General features: G+C 43.0%; 8 protein-coding genes across 10 annotated transcripts; all 8 read left to right on the top strand.

The window, feature by feature from the left end:
* Window positions 1-3: 3 nt before the first annotated feature.
* Window positions 4-2483, top strand: LOC145706587 (polypeptide N-acetylgalactosaminyltransferase 10-like). 2 transcript variants are annotated; one of them, XM_081784008.1, is made up of 6 exons: window positions 4-164; window positions 400-563; window positions 604-921; window positions 994-1659; window positions 1710-1897; window positions 1945-2483. In XM_081784008.1, exons 1-6 carry the CDS (start codon window positions 49-51, stop codon window positions 2323-2325), a joined length of 1833 nt encoding a protein of 610 aa, XP_081640134.1. In that variant the 5' UTR covers window positions 4-48; the 3' UTR covers window positions 2326-2483. The 2 variants fall into 2 exon arrangements, with proteins under 2 accessions (XP_081640134.1, XP_081640133.1); XM_081784007.1 differs by having other exon boundaries at window positions 4-221.
* A 39-nt stretch (window positions 2484-2522) lies between these two features.
* On the top strand, window positions 2523-3309 carry LOC145709721 (FUN14 domain-containing protein 1-like). 2 transcript variants are annotated; one of them, XM_081787419.1, is made up of 5 exons: window positions 2523-2607; window positions 2659-2783; window positions 2831-2928; window positions 2971-3046; window positions 3129-3309. In XM_081787419.1, exons 1-5 carry the CDS (start codon window positions 2525-2527, stop codon window positions 3134-3136), a joined length of 390 nt encoding a protein of 129 aa, XP_081643545.1. In that variant the 5' UTR covers window positions 2523-2524; the 3' UTR covers window positions 3137-3309. The 2 variants fall into 2 exon arrangements, with proteins under 2 accessions (XP_081643545.1, XP_081643546.1); XM_081787420.1 differs by having other exon boundaries at window positions 2971-3309.
* On the top strand, window positions 3309-4653 carry LOC145709718 (sentrin-specific protease 8-like). Its single transcript, XM_081787416.1, has 4 exons — window positions 3309-3711; window positions 3784-4063; window positions 4142-4229; window positions 4276-4653. Exons 1-4 carry the CDS (start codon window positions 3350-3352, stop codon window positions 4533-4535), a joined length of 990 nt encoding a protein of 329 aa, XP_081643542.1. The 5' UTR covers window positions 3309-3349; the 3' UTR covers window positions 4536-4653.
* LOC145709716 (uncharacterized) lies at window positions 4605-9490 on the top strand. The gene is made up of 14 exons (XM_081787413.1): window positions 4605-4859; window positions 4912-5154; window positions 5200-5614; window positions 5662-5920; window positions 6689-6991; window positions 7033-7079; window positions 7191-7464; window positions 7508-7964; window positions 8010-8207; window positions 8254-8506; window positions 8550-8755; window positions 8799-9089; window positions 9135-9238; window positions 9280-9490. The coding sequence occupies exons 1-14, from the start codon at window positions 4700-4702 to the stop codon at window positions 9331-9333; spliced, it is 3264 nt and encodes a 1087-aa protein (XP_081643539.1). The 5' UTR covers window positions 4605-4699; the 3' UTR covers window positions 9334-9490.
* Window positions 9491-9506: 16 nt separating this feature from the next.
* On the top strand, window positions 9507-10399 carry LOC145709720 (N-alpha-acetyltransferase 50-like). Its single transcript, XM_081787418.1, has 5 exons — window positions 9507-9627; window positions 9690-9778; window positions 9818-9908; window positions 9955-10090; window positions 10243-10399. The coding sequence occupies exons 1-5, from the start codon at window positions 9530-9532 to the stop codon at window positions 10294-10296; spliced, it is 468 nt and encodes a 155-aa protein (XP_081643544.1). The 5' UTR covers window positions 9507-9529; the 3' UTR covers window positions 10297-10399.
* LOC145709717 (retinoic acid receptor RXR-alpha-B-like) lies at window positions 10361-12897 on the top strand. The gene is made up of 13 exons (XM_081787415.1): window positions 10361-10487; window positions 10693-10849; window positions 10893-11028; window positions 11072-11130; window positions 11177-11272; window positions 11349-11409; window positions 11451-11525; window positions 11615-11713; window positions 11758-11915; window positions 11965-12084; window positions 12130-12256; window positions 12299-12381; window positions 12428-12897. The coding sequence occupies exons 1-13, from the start codon at window positions 10468-10470 to the stop codon at window positions 12500-12502; spliced, it is 1266 nt and encodes a 421-aa protein (XP_081643541.1). The 5' UTR covers window positions 10361-10467; the 3' UTR covers window positions 12503-12897.
* A 21-nt stretch (window positions 12898-12918) lies between these two features.
* Window positions 12919-13561, top strand: LOC145709719 (dynactin subunit 6-like). The gene is made up of 3 exons (XM_081787417.1): window positions 12919-13080; window positions 13123-13227; window positions 13272-13561. Exons 1-3 carry the CDS (start codon window positions 12930-12932, stop codon window positions 13538-13540), a joined length of 525 nt encoding a protein of 174 aa, XP_081643543.1. The 5' UTR covers window positions 12919-12929; the 3' UTR covers window positions 13541-13561.
* Window positions 13562-13631: 70 nt separating this feature from the next.
* LOC145709715 (uncharacterized) lies at window positions 13632-18088 on the top strand. Its single transcript, XM_081787412.1, has 12 exons — window positions 13632-15342; window positions 15385-15618; window positions 15666-15765; window positions 15855-15995; window positions 16042-16190; window positions 16229-16357; window positions 16456-16660; window positions 16709-17012; window positions 17059-17261; window positions 17333-17541; window positions 17590-17796; window positions 17844-18088. Exons 1-12 carry the CDS (start codon window positions 13648-13650, stop codon window positions 17889-17891), a joined length of 3624 nt encoding a protein of 1207 aa, XP_081643538.1. The 5' UTR covers window positions 13632-13647; the 3' UTR covers window positions 17892-18088.
* The last annotated feature ends 18 nt before the right edge of the window (window positions 18089-18106 follow it).

The raw sequence follows: 18106 nt of genomic DNA, 5'->3' as shown, positions 1-18106 counted from the left end.
CTCTCAATTATTTTCATATTCCAGAATGGAAATAAGCGTTCCAAGATTATGAAGGTGCGGGTCCGGCCTCTTGTCTACGGACTCTGCTTCGTCCTGCTTTTTCTTCTTTATAGGAAGCTTCCTTCTGGAGAAACGGCAAGCATCGATCAGCTTCAATCCATTCGGTATGGCAAACAACGTTGCTCACGAGCGCGCTACATCAGATCTATCTTCAAATTAATGTACGATACTTTCGTAATGCGTCTTTATAAATTGGGTTTTTAGTTCAGTGTATATAGTTTTAATTCAGTATTCGAGTTAGATAGATTTAGTCTTAGGAGATGGGAAATAGCGGTTTTATTGGTGTGAAATTAAACTGGCTCCTGTTTGAGGAAAGCTTTTGATTGACAACAATCTTAGCGAGTCGCCGCACAGCCAAGTTAACTTCCATGGAGATCTTGCTCATCCTCAAATGCATGCAGGTGCGATTTTAGGGCAACAAGTTGTCAAGCACAAGAAACGAGAGCCGGTTTGGAAAGACTGGCACGACCACGAGTTTATGCGCGAAGAAGCTGCTCGAACAGGTTGAATATTGGACAAAACACGCGATTAAATGTATCGTAGGCTTGGGAGAACAAGGACGGCCGGTAGAACTTCTCGAGAATGAAAAGTTGGACTCGGCGTATCGAGACAACGGCTTCAACATTCTCGTTTCCGACAGAATCGCGCTCGATCGCAGCCTTCACGACATTCGCCACAACAGCTGTAAATCGAAAAAATATCATTCCGACCTGCCAGATGTCTCCGTAGTGATTCCTTTCCACAACGAAGGCTTTACCACACTCCTAAGAACCCTTCATTCCCTCCACAATCGATCGCCAGACTCCTTGCTAAGAGAGATTATTCTAGTCGATGATGCTAGTACTCGCCTGTATTTAAAAAGTAATTATTGTGAATAATATTTTGAAATTGAATTTTTAACACTTCTTTTCAAGCTGCTTATTTATTTTTCAGCGGACTTGGAGAAGACCTTGGCAAAGTTTACGAAAGTCAAGCTTATTCGAAACCCAACGAGACAAGGACTGATTCGCAGTCGAGTCCGTGGCGTTCATCTGGCGAAAGGCGAGGTTGTGGTGATTCTGGACTCGCACGTAGAAGTAGCAAACAACTGGCTCCCTCCGTTGCTTCATCCGATCTCGTTGGACCGCAAGACTGTTGTCTGCCCAATGATTGACATCATCGACAACGAAAACTTTCAATATATCAGCCAGCCTGGCGACGCAATGCGAGGAGCATTTGACTGGGAGTTGTACTACAAAAGAATCCCCATTCCAAAAGAAAAACGCCCCAAAGATCCATCAGATCCGTTCGAATCACCAGTTATGGCAGGTGGGCTGTTTGCGATCGAACGAAATTATTTCTACGAGATTGGGTTGTATGACGAAGGTCTCGAAATTTGGGGCGGTGAGCAGTACGAGCTCTCATTCAAAATTTGGATGTGCGGAGGAAGGATTCTTGACGCTCCATGCTCCCGAATCGGTCATATCTATCGAAAGTTTGTTCCATATACTATTCCCAATACTGGCGGCCCGAATTACAATTATAAACGAGTAGCAGAAGTCTGGATGGACGAATATGCTGAGTTCTTTTATAAAAGACGTCCTTATGTTCGCAAAATCGGTAATTCAAAGCCTCCAAAGTTGTTTATCTTTTTATCCGTTCTTTTGTAGATGCTGGAGATCTGACGAAGGCCAAGGCTCTCCGTGCGGAACTCAACTGCAAATCATTTGACTGGTACATAAAGAACATCATTCCTGACCTGCTCCATTACTATCCTCCGATTCTGCCTCCTTCTGCCGCCTGGGGCCAGTTACGGCATATTCAGTCCGGCCTCTGTATGGATCCACAAGTCAAAAAGGCAAGATAGCTGTAAAGATACAATTGATTAAACGATTGTTATTTAAGGGTAGTCAAGTAATTGTGTCGCCATGTAAGAAAGGAAGCCATGCCCAGGATTTGCAACTGACGTGGCGGGAAGACATCCGACCTGGTCAGACTCCTGAAAGCGCCGTTCGAATCTGTCTAGACGCAAGTTACCGAAGCAAGAGCATCCTGACTTGGGACTGTCACAATCAGCACGGAAACCAGCTGTGGAAGTACATGGACAAACAACTCGTCCATCCTTCCTCGAAAAAGTGCGCGACTGTTGACGCCTCCAAACTTTTGATGATGCCCTGCTCGCAAGTTGGCGATCCAGCCTTTCAATGGCAGTGGGAAAACATCAACGCTACTCAACTCGAAGGTTTCAACTCGAACCCAAGTGCTCCGTACAAACCAAATCCTTAAAAAAGGATATCTCCTTTTCATTTTCTTCAGTTAACCACTTCCGACTACCTTCATGATCATCCACTGTAATTGAGAATGAATGAAGTAATTTCTGTATATCTGCTCTGTTTTCTGTAGCTTTCTTATTCTCAACGCATATCCAATTTTACCTACAATTATCAAACCTACATTTCCACTATTTTTTAAAATCTTTTCAGACATGGTAAGAATCGAAGTGATGGACGAAGCTTTGGGCACAGTAAAAGAATACCTTACAGGACGACAAGAAGTTCCTCCTAGAACGTAAGTCTATTGAACGCCAGTAGAAGTTAGATTTATTCCTGTCTTGATTAGAAATGCTCAGATCTTAAAAGAAACCGGAGTTGGATTTATCGGCGGCTTAGTTATTGGAGCTCTGGTCAAGAAAGTGGGAAAATTGGCTTTTTCTACTGTTGGCGGTGGAATCACCTGTATTTCTGGTACTTTTAGCCTTTTATGTACATTTGCTTCCAACAAAGGGGTTTAGTTCTGACCCAACTTGGATACATCAAAGTCGACTGGCCAAAAGTAAAAAACGATTACAACAAGCTGAAAAGCCGCAATCCCCAGTTCGATTTATCCAAGGTCTGTTTATCACCAAAATAGCAGCTGAGTTGAGTTGTTTAGTACCCGACTGAAGAGATAATAAAAGAGAATGTGCCTCTTTCTTGCGGACTTGCAGGTGGCGCGCTTGTTGCCATAGGAACGTGATAATTTACACCTTTATTATTTTCCCCAAGTTGAGCGAGTCTGAGTTGCTAGAAGTCTTTTATTACGGTGAGCAGCAACATAACGCGAAGCAGTACCATTTTAATGACTACAAAATCGTCAAGTTTCTCCATTCTCTTTTTCTTTTGAAGATTGAACTATTTTCTTCGTGTAAATTCACACTGACTACCTTAACTTATACAATTCTTGTAAAGAAACATTATTTTTGCCAAGAGTAAGATAACCAGAGCTGAAGCAGCATTTAAATATTAAAAAAAAATTAAAGATACACTTTTGAATGACAGATTCGATTGTTATTTCCTACCACGATTCTGTTCTTCGGCAATCTGACTTGGCACTGCTCTCCGCCCCGAATTGGCTCAACGACCAGATCATCTCCTTTTTCTACGAATATCTAAGCAACGAAGAAATCAATGATCCAAGAATTGGCTATGTTGATCCTTCCCTTGTGCAATTGGTTAAATTGTGCGCAGAACCTTTCGAAGCAGATGCCATGCTTCAGAGTTTGAATTTGTCTGCTAAGGAGATCGTTCTCATTCCAATAAATGACGAGGAATCAGGGAATGCCGGGGGTACTCACTGGAGTTTACTCGTCTGGTTCCGACAGACGGAAAAATTTGTTCATTTCAACTCGATAAGGTAAGCCTTGCATTTTTTATCCCAAAGCCTCAAAAGTCTTTGCATATTTCTTCAATTAATCTACTTGGATAGTAATTCGAATGTCAAGGCGGCTAAAAGAAGCGCAAATTCTTTTGCTACGTCCATTGGCGCAAAAGTCCCCTTCAAGATCGTTGACGCTGACGTTGTCGCACAAAAGAATACCTACGATTGCGGTCTGCACGTTCTATCAATATCTCATCAAATTTGCATTAACTTCTTGACAGGAGCGAGGAAGGAAAGCTTTTATTTCGACAAGAAGGCTGTTCATATCAGTCACTTTCGCGAGCGTCTTCAGAAGATTGTTGGAAGAATGCTCAAAACGTACCATCCAGTAAGTATTACAAAATTCAGCAAGAAAGGGATTGTCCCTTAGTTAATCTAGAGTGTGTGTTGTAGCTAACTGAATCAGTCTCAGGTCGAGAGCACGAGCCCGTTGCAGAAAGCTGGGCATGCTTTTAATCAACGCGCGCGCCAATACATACACGAGACTGTTTTAGGTGCTTTAGATCGCCAGTTTTACAGTTTGGCTAATTATCACTTTAGTCCCAGTAGGGGAGTTCGAAGTACTTAACAAAATGAACGAGGCGACCGGCTTCCAAATCGGCAAGATTGAGAACGAAGTGGCGAGCATCTCCGCGCGACTCGTGCAAATGAGCGCCAGGGACAACGAGATCGACGTCCTCCTCGGCAACCTTAGTCAACTAATAATTGATCTCGAGCAAATGAATTCCAACGTCTCCAAAATCGACAGCTACACGAAGAAGCTCGAGGAAGCGATCAAGAGTCACCTGAAAACGCTTTGACTTGATTGATGCTCTTTTTAATTTTTCATCTTCAAAATTTCGATTCCACGGATATTTTCTAGAATCGACGCTAAGGGAACGTTTATTCAGATCTTTGTAAAAATGCCTCGCTCAGATAAAGTAGTGGCACCTTTGTAAAATCATCGGACAGTTTTTTCTTGTCGATGAGAGGTGCCTTTAAAACCAACGATGGGTGGTTTGAGGCGAAACGCAAGGGCTCCAAAGGCAGCTCCAAGGAGAGCTCGCTCAAATCTTCGGCATCAACGGCAAGCGCCAACTCAGGTCTCCAAGTAGAAAAAATGAAAAAAATCATCCGGGAAGAAGGTAACTCCTTCCCACGGCAGTAGAGCAGTCTCATTTAACGCATTTATCTAAGGACGTAACGCTCGAAATCTACTTTATTACAATGTTCCACAACAACCTTCAGGCGACCGTTGCATGCGGCCAGTACCGATCTTTGGTCGATCGAAGAGCGAGACGAGGATCTCCGCAGTCGAGCACATGACGCACGGTGGCGGTGATATGCGTCGCATTTACGATCAAGCAAGGACCGACATCAGAGCGCGCGCAAACGCCAAAAAGTGGCAATTCTTAATCGACAATCTCAAGAAAGCCGTTGGTCAGGAACATTTAATTTTACCCCGGTTGTAAATGAATTTTATAGACCAAATTTACGCGACTTGCGAAAAAGACGAGTCGGTAGAAGAATGCAAGGAAGTAGTGCTCTACCTGAAAGCTTACTTGTACGACGTAGAAAAGCTTCAAGAACGAATTCTACTACAGCGGGATCCAACATTCGAACAGAAGCTGCCGATCCGTGGCATTGCTTGGGAAGTGCGCAAGACCAGTCCTGCCCCGCGAAAGCTGGATGAAATCAGATCAAAGACTCCTAGATCACCGCGTGAAAGGCTCTCTAATCGGACAAACACAGATCAGCAGAATAAACAAACTGCGCATCACAACTCCAACGGAACCAGAACATGGGCAGATAGGTTGAAAGGCAAGTCAGTAAGTGACACGAGCGTTTTGCCAAAGCCAATTTCCGTCTCACCAGACCAGTGCGACCTTCCTGTTCCAAAGTAAGCAATACAAATAGAGAGATTTGTTTTCAATCTTAATCTTGTAGACTTGATTTGGAAGATGTGCGCGATTACAACGCAAACGGCTCCATGCAAAGCCCGATAGAAGACTTTGACTGGGCCGACGATGTCATTAGCCAAGACGACTGTCAGTATAGAGAACCAGGACGGCTTGCCACCCTTCACGAGACTCTGATGTCCCCATCGCGCAAAAATACGGAAAAGAACAGCGAATCCTATAGGGAGCTGATCGAGAGCCGTCAGAAAGAAGCCCAACAGCGGCGTGAAGAGATTCAGCGGGAAAAGGTACAGCGATAATCACTAGGTGTAACGGTAGAAAAATCCCCCTCATGATCGCCCTTTTTTAACTTCTAATTTCATGCAGAATAAGAATCCCTAGGTCGCGGCGATCATTTTGGTACCAAATTCATCGCAATCGGACTTGGTTTTCGGCCGATAAGGAGCATTTGAAGGCCCAAAATAAGCACTAGAAATTTTCTAGCGCCCGGAAAGGGATGAATACTCCATCTCATCAGTACGCCACTTGTTCCAGATTGTAGAGCAGGCTCTACTCTATCGGAATCTACTCGCAGAAGTTGTGAACAGGGGCCCTCGTGAGAACCAGCGCCCGAAGAAGCTCAAAAAATGGGGCAAAATCAAGGCCAAATTTGACTTCCATGATCTCAGACTGATGATTTCACCCCAATTTTGCTTCATTTTTCGACCTTCTTCGGGCGCTGGTTCTCACTAGAGCCCCTGTTCACAACTTTTGCGAGTAGATTCCGATAGAGTAGAGCCTGCTCTACAATCTGGAACAAGTGGCGTACTGATGAGCTGGAGTATTCATCCCTTTCCGGGCGCTAGAAATTTCTAGTGCTTATTTTGGGCCTTCAAATGCTCCTTATCGGCCGAAAACCAAGTCCGATTGCGATGAATTTGGTACCAAAATGATCGCCGCGACATAAGGATTCTTATTCTGCATGAAATTAAAAGTTTAAAAAGGGCGATCGGGGGGTCGATTTTTCTACTATTACACCTAATAATCACGTGGACTCACAAAAAATATATCTTCAGACGGAAAAAGTACGAAAACAAACTGAAAAGGTAGAAAAAGCTCAACAAAACCAGAAAAAAGCTCAACAGCGCGCCAAAATTAACCTCGAAGAAAAACTGAAGCAGGCGACTGCAAAAAGAAACGCACAACAACAGGACCTCAAGATCAAGGCGCAAGACGAAAGTCAAAAAGTAAAAGAAGTAAACTTCATCAATGAGCTAGAAATCGGCATGAAAAGAGCGGATGGAGAAAAGAAGATCAAAAAATACGAAGAAAAGACGGAGAAGCACACGATGTCATTAGAAGAACAGAAGGAGCTCAAAGTAAGTGTCTTGTTTCACTCAAAGTATTTTTATCGATTTAGGCAAAAGAAAACGAGGAGCGTGAGCGCGCAGTCATTGCTCGCAAAAGGTCCGGGTTCACAATAATCACAGTTTATATTTGAAAAACATTATCGAAGATAAAACAAGCTACTCTATCTCATAAAATTGGCCGTTTTATAATTGTTGAGCTCAACAAAAGACGCCTTGAGTATGAGCGAAAAACGTGGCTTTCAACATTATCCCAGAAGCGGCAGGATAAGACCTCGTTGATTTCCGAAAAGCTAGAAAAGGAGAAAAATGCCAAGATTGCGGCGCTCAAAAACAAAGAAAAGCGCCACGAGGAATACGTTAATGCCAGACGGCAACAAGAAAAGAAAGATGCGATGGAAAGCAAGGAAAAAATTAAGGCAAAGCAGATCGAGGCCGAAAGAAGACGTCTTGAAGAGCTGGAGAAGCGGAAAGAACGAGCGCAGGTAGCAATTTTATGTTTTATTTTTTTTTAGAAAACTTATTCAGGATATGAGTCGCTGTATCCCAGTGTCGCCACGGTCGAACATGGATGGACAAAAGTCGAATCGAGAATCACCCTCATCAACTGTTTCGCGAAAGCTGAACTTCGCATCTGACCGCGAGGACTTTGATTCTTCGCCAGAAAAGAGCCTCATCACCGTCGCTTCTCAGAAGAAAACTGCTAAAAAGAAGCTGAAAAAAATCCGTGTCAAAGTGGAAAACAGATTCGAGCAGTTCGAACTCATGTTGAATGGGGACTGCCCTCCCGCGTCGAGCAAGGGCAAAATGGGAAAACTGATTGGTGACATCAAACGCCAGGCCGAGCTTCAGCTCCAGGAAGGGAAAAACTCTGTCTGGTCGGCAAACCGACAAGCAGCGCTTGAGCGATCATTGACTGATCTAGCCAAGGTGGCTCCACAATCTCAACTTGGGGATGTCTTGCCGCTCACTCAAGCCATCAGCTGTATGTTGCCGGTATTATTTTTCACTAGGCTAAATGAATGATAAGGTCTCCTACAAATTCGCACAATTGCTGCAAGATGCTTGTCTCTCATCGTCGACGTGATCAAATCTTCGCGGCCGATTCAGTGCGCTAGTCTTATGTGCAGCTCTGTGCCTTTTACCATCATCGACCTTGTGACTTCAACGTTTGTCAAGTACCCCGTCATTGCTGAGTCGCCATATGTAGATCGCTGGTATCTGCTCGGTATAGCTCTTCCACCTGAGTTCAGCATTCGAACCAGTCTTTTTAGATAGCCTTGCCTGGTTGATGACTTCTTGCACCGATGCTCCTACTGGGGCGGAACTTGCGCATGCTTCTTCTTCAGACGTCATCTCACACGCTCTGCAATCAGGTTTCTACGAGAAGCTCTGGCAGTTCGCGACAATTGAATGCTCTCATGACGTGCTCTCTGCTGCATTCGCCTTCCTCACTGCGAGTCTACGAACTGTAGGCATTGCGAAAAGCCCATCGTACCATGAAGAGTTTATTGCTATGCTCGAAAGGTATAACACATTACCTATTTTAGATAGAATCTGAATAATTAAGAACGGAATTGTTGGGCGGAATCTCGGTGCTTTACGGATCCATTGTTCTCGAGCAGAATAGCGACAATCAGCACGGTGGAATTAAACTTTCCCCGGCGATCGAGCGAACTACGATGCTGATCCTCCAATGCATTAATTCAGCGGCGACGCTCTGTCTTGAGACCATGCAACGAATTCTAAACCAAGAACTGCTACAAGTTCGATCAGGTGAAAGCAGTGGTCAATCAGAGAACATAACATTTTTGACAAGTGATTGCATGTCTTTTGACTTCGATGGTTCCCGAGGCGATTCGCCATGAATCGATCTTGGCTATTGGTTATTTCGTCATGGGAAACAAGGAGAACCAGCTCTGGATCCACCAAGGCGAACAACCAACGATTCTCAACCAACTCTGCATGTTGCCCTTCCAATATTTCTCCGAGCCCGTTCTGAAGGGAATTCTCTTCCCAACACTTGTCTCCAGCCTCTTTCTTTGCGACGAGGCAAAGGAAATTGTCCGCAATGAAGTGTCCCTCATTCACATGGCCTCCTACCTCACAGGTTCATTCTTTCTATCCTCTCTTCAACTATCAACTCAACTTTCAGACTCGATCGAGCAAGTTACGTCTGAATCGGAAACACTTGTTTCTGAAGCTGAAAAGTGGCGCCTGAAAAATGTCGACCGCTGGCTTCTCTACCACCGCTTTCATGTAGGCTTGTTTTCCGTGATCTCTATAAAATTCGCTTTTAGAAATTTTCTCTCAACGATGCGATCGAAGACTTCCTTTCATATACTGCCGCTTAATCTCACAATATTCCACGCATTTCTTATTTTTTTAATTATACGTTTTATATTCAATAAACTTCATATTTTGTTTTTCTTCAAATTCAATTGTACAAATGTAAATGATATGATTATGATTGTCACTGTTATTGAAAGTAAAAGTGGGTAAGCTTTCCGAGTTCTTGAGAAGTTCGCTTTAGCCGTGATCGTTAAAGAGATGGTTGGCACGATAGAACTGGGTGAAGTCACACAGCACAACGTTCGCGTATTACGGCTGATAAATCAGCAAGTGTTTCCCGTTTCCTACAATCATAGGTAACTGAGTTCCAAGATGGCCCTCAAAATAACCCAACATGAGCTCCATTTTTCATGTTCAGATTTTATCGCGATATTATCGCGCTCGGAGAGTGGTCGAAGCTCGCTTTCCTTGACGATCTAACCATAGGGGCCGTGTGTGCAAGAACAGGTTAAACCCTTTCAAAAGCATTTTTTCAGTCCTTTATAGAGGTTGTTGACAATCAGAAGAGATGCTACATTATGACTTTGGGGTGCTTACCGCGGTACAGACGGCTCGGAGTCGGCCAGAAGCTACTGAAGTAATAGTACAATTATTGATTTCGCGAATAAACCAAAAATCGGTAGCCATATTTTGGAACACGCGCAAAAAGAGAAAGTCGATCTTGTAACGTTACATGTCCAGACGAATAATGATGCTGCCCGACGACTTTACGAGAAGAACGGTTTCACGGTCGTTGATACTAAAGAAGGTTATTACAAGGGCTGGTTATTTAATAATCAATAGTATCTTCTCTCTTCATTGACACTGTTTTTTTTATGTTTCCTACCTCATTTTCGACCAGTGTCATTGAAAATTTATAATAAAGGCTGTTATTGTAGGAGAAAACACTTAATTACGTTAACCAATTACAGAAAATAACGCCGGCAGATGCTTATGTACTCGAGAAAAAGATGCGAGAAAAGTAATTCACATCGACGCCTTATCGAAGATTCCTCATAGTATCAGTGGAAGATTAGCAAATAATTTAAAACTATCAGATCACCAATGCGATCAAGAGAGCGAAAACAACCGAGATTCTTACCTCTTTGGTGTTAAGATTGTTAAATTGTACCGAATCGGCCAAGGCAGTTTAAATCATGAATTTTGGTTTTCCGAGGTTAGTATCAGAGTATTCCTTTGCCGGGAATTTTAATAGTTGACATGCTGGTGGAAGCGTATTTAGTCTTCAGTACGTTTACCATAATATAATCACTTCGTGCTCATTATGATTTTGTCATCCCGAGGCTTGATTATTTTTAGGTGAGCTAAAAGGTCCGGGAGGATAAGTTACAAAGGATTTTATGGTTATCAAAAGTGTTAAGGGGTCTCTTCCCTGGAATGGGCGGAGGGGAGCCCATGGATATGTCCGAGGACCAGCGCTTCCAATCTCTCCAGCAACGCTTCCAGAATCATCTGTCACGACCTATGATGACGCAGGAGGAGCAAAACCCTCAAAATCAGCATTCTGACGATGACGAAGTAGCTTCTTATCTTTCTGCACAGTTAAAACAAGCTTGATTAGAATGTTCAAATCGACACCAACTCGCCATACATCAAAGAAGAGCCCGAGTACGTCGGCGAGATCCCCAATGATGCCAACGACTTCTCGATGGATATCTACTCTGAGGGCGCATTTCACTCGAAGCATGTTTGCAAAGGTAATTTCTACTTCTGTTCTAGTTTCACTTAGATTCATTCTAGTTTGCGGAGACAGAGCCTCTGGAAAACACTACGGCTTATACAGCTGCGAAGGTTGCAAAGTGAGACTAAAAAAACCTACCAAAATGTGCTAATGTTCGTTCTTAGGGCTTTTTCAAACGCACGGTCAGAAAAGAGCTCTCATACTCCTGTAGAGATAACAAACACTGCGTCATCGACAAGCGACAGAGAAATAGATGCCAGGTTAGCTTTTTAAAGGGTTCATAAGTGACCCGGATTATGACTAAAATAATCAAGACACGTTTTTATTTTTGTTTAGTTTTGTCGATATCAAAAGTGTCTGACGATGGGAATGAAGCGCGAAGCAGTCCAGGGCGAAAGTAAGTTTAGCTGTTAATTTCTGCTTATCAACTTTCCCTAGTTTCGAAGGACGCCGGCAAAATGATGATGGACTACGAGAACGGAGGGGAGTCGTCTATGATGTCCCGAAATATTTGTAAGTCGCGTAGACAAGCGCTGTTTTTCTCAACCAATTTATTCTAGACTTACCTGTGGGCTAACCATATTTTATTCATTATGCTTTAGCATCTGAAAACGGCGGGCACCCATTTGATGAAATGCCTATAGAACAGATCAGAGACGCGGAAAACGAATTGGACAGGTTATACCAACAGAATCAAGGAGGTTTGTAACGGTCGCATCTTTTTTAATAGAATGCTTTTTTTCAGTCAACTACGTCACTGAATATCTTCGTGCGCTTATTGAGTGGACAAAGATGATTCCGCAGTTTGAGACGTTAAAAACAGACGATAGAGTTTATCTAGTGCAGAGTGCCTGGAATGAAATCACAATCGCGGACATCGCGCATCGCTCGATGGAATTCGAGGTTTCTTTTTATCAATATCCCAAAAAAATTTACCGTTCCACTCATTTAGGATAAACTGCTCATTGGAAAGAATGAAATCCTCACGCGAGGACAAGCCACATCGACAAATGTTGACATCATTTTCGGACGCGTTATTACGGAATTGGTTTATAAAATGAAAGAAATGAAGGTACAGTGATTACACGCATCATTTTTTTTATAAAACATTGAATAGCTGGATCGAACAGAACTTGGTTGCTTGAAGGCGATCATTTTGTACAATCCCGACGTCAAGCAGTTACAAGACCCGCTCCTTGTCGAAGATTTGCGAGAAAAAGTTTACGCCACGCTAGAGGCTTACTGTAAGTCGGGAGAACATAATTAAATCTAAGCTTAAAATATAGCTAAACAGAAATACCCGGAGCAACCCGGCCGCTTTGCGAAACTTCTCCTCCGTCTTCCAGCTCTACGATCGATTGGGCTAAAAGTAAGCCACTTATTAAAGATCGGGCTTGATTATAACGAATTTCTAGTGCCTTGAAAGCATGTTCCTGTTCAAGACAGTCGGCGACACGCCTCAAATCGAGCTGGTCAGAGATTGTTTCTGATTTCGTTGTTCATCTGATGTGCTGGCCCCTTTTTACTAATGAAGATGATACTCTTCTCCAACTTCCGTGTAGTGTTTCTGTTCTCCTTATGTTTCTCAAACGATCTTACCTTGATCGACTGATACTTAACTTTCTGCATAATTTGGGGTGATTTCTTCTTATCCTCACAAGTTCTTAACGCATCTCAATCATCTATTCTGGATTAGAATCGCCGTTTTCCCTTCGACGCGGTAAATATTGTCTTCTACAATGTTTCCGCAATGTGAAGCAATGTTCATATTCCGATTTCTATTTATATATTTATATTTCATAAACAACAAAGTAAAATACCGTTCCCTCTGTTTAATCTTATTCTGCCTCCGATATTCAAGAATTCAAAGTCAAAGTATTTGTTCTAAAAACGCGTCTATAGAATTAAGCTTTCAGCATGCCAAAGATCGGGGATATAAAGCTTGAAAAGGGAGCAGTTGTTTGCGTGGAGGCAATGATTGAGGGCGACTTCAGCGTGGAGATCGGCGCCAAAACGGTTATACATCCTAAAGCGCAGATCATCGCCGAGAAGGGGCCCATCAAAATTGGTTAGTTCTTCAAGTGGGTTTCAACGTTGATTTCCTACTTAGGAAGTGAGAATCTGATCGAAGAATTCGTCGTTATCAGGAACACACGGCCGGAACCACTGATTATTGGCGATGGAAATATCTTTGAAATACAAACCAGATTTGAAGGTACTTGACGATAATTGAACGATAAAAGTATTGTTTCCTTCAAGGTATAAAAATTGGGGATAGGAATATCTTTGAAGTTCGTTCCTCAATCACAGGCGACGTAGAAGTCACCACCGGCTGCATATTTGGCATCGGCGCCAGTCTCGCCAGAAGCGAAATCGTCAAGCCAAAAACAGTATTCACAAAGCAAGATGGCATTTTATTAAGGCGCAACGCCGAAGTCATGCCTGCCACAAACACTACGCATATTACATTTCTTCACCGCATTCTGCCCAACTATCACTATCTGAAAGAGCCATTTGAAAGCAAATAAATAAAGCTCATTCTCATTTCATTCTTTCATATCCTTGCTGGATTCTTTTTTCTCAAACAAAGTAAGTCACTTTAACACTTTGAACAACAGATTGTCGAAATCGGAGCATGGCGTCTCCGGGGATGCAGTCGAAGATTGACACGCTTCCTCTGGAAGACCTCCGTGCGTTCTCACGAAAACAAATGTCCATGCTCAAACAGCTGAAAATGAAGATGGACTCGGTTAACAAGGAAAAACAATCGGTCCAGTCTGAACTCGCCGAATCTATATCTCTCCAAAAACGCCAAGAAGAAGAAATTGAATGTCTGAAGCAAAAGTCGGCAACTCTCGAGGAGACTCTTAGGGGCAGCAGCTCGAACAAGCAATCTGAACAGATGGAGTTCGAATATGAAGAGCTCAAGCTCAAGTTCGAAGAGCAAAACGAAAAGATGGACAAGTTCCGCGACATGTTCAACGAGCGGCTTGACAAGGCGATGGAGGAGAAAGAGCAACTACGCGGGGAGCTACAGGACCTGATAGATGCCAAAGACTCGCGCATCGCCGAACTTGAATCAGACCTGTTCAACGAAGAAAAAGAAAACAGCTTCACGGAATTAGAAGAAGAATGCACAAAGCTTCATGCAATTATTAGCGATATTACCGAGGAAAAACAAACGTTGCAATCAAAATTGAATCAACTCAGCTCGACGGAAGAGGAAAACTCAAAACTGAAAAGCGAAGTTGAAAGTCTTCAAAGCTCGCGCTCATCCTCGCATCAAGCTGAACTTGATAAAATGAAGTCCGAGAACGATGCCCTGAAAGAAAAGATGGAAACCTTCCGTGGAGAAGTCGAAAACTCCGAAGAAGATCTACGTCTCGCCCAAGAGAATATTATCTCTTTGGAAAAAGCCCTTTCTGACCTTAAATCCTCCGCTTCGACTTCTGCTGATGCTCTGAAAAGCCTCAAAGAATCAGAAACTCGATTGACTGAGCTTGAATCGATCATTACGCAGTTGAATAGCGAGCTCCAAGATGCGCGTACAAATGTTGAAGAGGAAAAGGCATCGGTTAGCTTGCTTTCCGCGGAAATAGAAAAATTACGCGATGAAAAGGAGGAAATGGCGTCAAACCTCGAACAATCTCAAACAAAATTGACAGAGATTATTCAAAATAATAAAACGCTTCTTGAGGAAAAGACGCGACAATCAAATGATTCTGAAGCTCTTGCCAATCGAGAATTGACGATAAAAGATCTAGAACAAAAATGCAACGAAATAACTGGGGAGAATGCATCGCTATCTGCAGAAGTAAGTGAGCTGAAAAATCAATTGGATAGTGCTCAAAAAGAAGATTCCGAAGCATTTTTATCGTTAGAATCGACGATAAAGAAGCTGCAAGAAGAACGCGCAGCTGATCAGCAAAAGTTTAATGATGAAAAAACCTCACTTTCCGATGTAATTAATGACTTAAAAAGCCAACTCGAATGCTCAGACAGCAAGGAAGCAGAAGATTCAGATACAGTACCTTCTGTGGAACAAAGTCAAAAGATAAAAGAACTCGAAGGTCTTCTCCAACGATCTGCAGAAGAACTTGCTTTTTTGAAAGAAAAAGTAATCCGCTTAGATGAGCTTGAGAAAATGGAGAAAAAAGCTACTGAGCTTCAAGAAACCAACAAAAAATTAAAACAACTGGCACTCAAGAGCAAAAAGGAACTGGATGAGATGAAAAAGAAGTTGTCAGCCGAAAAAGCATCACGTGAAGACGCAATCAAGAAATTAAAAGAGTCTTCATCAAAAGCATCTACGGCGACGTCGTCATTTCAGGTAAGATAATCATAAAATGAAATGGCTTATTACCATGTTTAGGCTGAAAACGATCGATTACAAGACGAGGTTGACAGGCTCGAGGCCCAACTCCAGAGTCTTAACAAGCACCTGGCTGAAGTGCAGGAGGAAAACTCGCGAAACGCAGAGGCAATTGACGCCAAAGAATCCATCTCTCGCGAACTTGAGCGACTTTCTCAAAAACTAAAGGAAAAGGAATCGCGACTTGATGAAGCGCTGGAGAGAGAAGTCCAGCTTGACTCACAAATTGCTCAGGTATTTATTCGGCGTTTTACGAAGTTTCATAGAGAAACACATTTTAGGAAAAACGCGCAAGGCAAGAAGAAAAGAACATCTTAGTGGAAAGATTTACTAAGGCAGAAAAGGCTCTTGAAGTCGAAAAAACTAAACGTGCATTATCAGGAATGGGTCTATTATTGACTCAATAATATCGAGAACAATGTCAAAAGATTATTTTCATATCGACTTGAGTTCTTTCGACCCTAAAATAGCCAAAGAACTGGAAGATACGAAGGAAGACTTCAAAACTCAACGTCTCATCAATATGGAAATGAAGGATTACGAGCGGTCCGTCAACGAGCTCAAAAAACTTGTGGAAAGTGCCCAAGAAGAAGCTGAAGCCACTAAGAAAGGTGATCCCAGACGTGTCCATGAGTCTCTTATTGAAATCCCTTTTAGATAATAAACAGCTCAACGATCTGCTCGATCAAGTTCGGCAGCGAGCAAATGCGGCGGAAGAGGCGCTCGAATCAGCGGAAGAACGCGTCGAAAAGTATCGCAGCACAGTTGAAGCATCCAACCAAGAACTGAGCGAGTTACGGGAAAAGGTAGCATAAGCTTTGTTTCACCAGTTCTGAAATTTTAGGAAATGCACACTCGAACTGAAGTGATGCAATCGTCGTCGACCACAGAACAGCTTCGAGGACAATTAGAAGACTTCAAGTTACAGCTTTCAACTAAGGATGCAGAACTCGTCGATCTTCGCTTCAAAAATGTACGCGTTCAAACAAGCTATTAATTCTTTTTATTTATGAAAAAATGATGATTATTGGCTCTTAGATTATTTTCAGCTTTTTTCTATGGTATTTTAAGGAGCAATCGGAGAAGAAACTGGCTAGGGAGAAGTCAGCCCTGGAAGCTACTGTCAAAGAGAAGCTTGACGAGTTCGGGCGTCTCACTACCGATCACGAAAACTTGAGCAAAGAATTCGAGCAGTATAAAGTCCGAGTGCATTCTGTCCTAAAACAGCAGCGACAGAGTTCCTCTGACCCCGCACAATTAGAGCAAGCCAAACAAGGTAGCGAAAAAGAAAATTTTTTGATATTGGTATGACTGAATTAATTAGCGCTCATTGCGGCGCACGATCAAATCAAGCGACTAAATGCGCAGCGGGAAGAGAGTCAGTCGCAATCGGAAGTCGTCCGGTTAGAAGTAGATAAATGGCGTCACCAAGCTGAAAGCACCGCATCGCAACTCAAGGACCTCGAAAGCAGTTTCGGCGACAAAGAAAAACTCCTCGTCGAACGGGTTAACAGAACTGAAGCTGAAGTTCTTGAAGCAAAGACGAAGACGCTCACTTTAGAAAACGAGCTTGCTAGGGCTCAGGAGGAGCACAAGAAGGCGATCGAAGATGCTCAGCAAAAAGAAAGGTGAAATGGCGTCACGGGTAGCATGGAAAAGTAAAGAATTATTTAGAAACGAGTACGGATTAAAGTTATCGCTGGCAGAGCGACGCGCGGCCCAAGCGGAATCAGAGCTCTTTAAACTACGTCAGTCGAGTAAGGCACAGGAAGAGAGCGATCTCGAGAACCGACGCAACTCACAACAAGTAGATAGGAGTCCCAAAATTGACCCGCTGCGGACAGAACGATCGGATCCTATTGGCGCGGAACGGGACGGTACGAGGAGAATAAGGCTTTATCGATTAAAATTATAGCACATGTGAGTATCTCTATTAAAAGTTATTCAGATGATCGGTCGGACGTTATGTCTCTAGAGCAAATCATCCAGTCTCCGTATTCCATGTCCCAGCGATCCGAGTCCGTGCGCCACCGCGAATCCTCCAAGCAGGAAGATCAAATCAAAAAGCTCATCCTCAAAGTGGAACATGCGAACTCGCTGCTTGCTGAATCAGAAGCTACAAATTCTCGTCTCGAAGACCAGACGAGCATCCTGAAAGTATGGCCTTAAAATGTTTGGCAAGGCGCCTGTAAATGGTGTTTTTAGACGGAAATCCGGCGTCTCGAGAAGAACCAAGAACGCGAGAGCAACATCCACAACTTGGAGTATTTGAAGAACATCATACTTAAGTTCATGACAATTGCGCCCGGCTCTGAAAGGACTGGCCTGATACCCGTGCTAGATACGATGCTTCAACTCGAACCAAAAGAGAAGGAAAAGCTGATTGAGTTGGCTGGCCTAGAAGTTGAATCTGTAAGTCGAAAAATTTTATAATTTATGTTCAAATTCATATTTTTCAGAGTCAAGCTGGCTGGGGCTCATACCTGCCGCGATGGGGAGGGCTTTAATTTCTTCAAACTCAAGAATCTAACGTCTAATCAAAGTAAAAATCACTTTCACAGCTTCTAGTTCTAATGATCACCGTGTTGCCTTGACAATTCCTTCGCTCTTATTATTCTTATGGTAGTAGCGAGAGAACCTTACCCTGAACCCCTATTCTTATTTTCTGTATAATGTAGGTGCAATAAACCGATATACTTCTCAACTAGTGTAAGTACAGCTG

The sequence above is a fragment of the Oikopleura dioica genome, chromosome XSR, assembly GCF_907165135.1.
Source record: "Oikopleura dioica chromosome XSR, OKI2018_I68_1.0, whole genome shotgun sequence".
In the NCBI taxonomy this organism is placed as follows: Eukaryota; Metazoa; Chordata; class Appendicularia; order Copelata; family Oikopleuridae; genus Oikopleura; species Oikopleura dioica.
The sequence above is the reverse complement of the archived record's forward strand: the minus strand, read 5'-3'. Positions and strand labels throughout refer to the sequence as shown.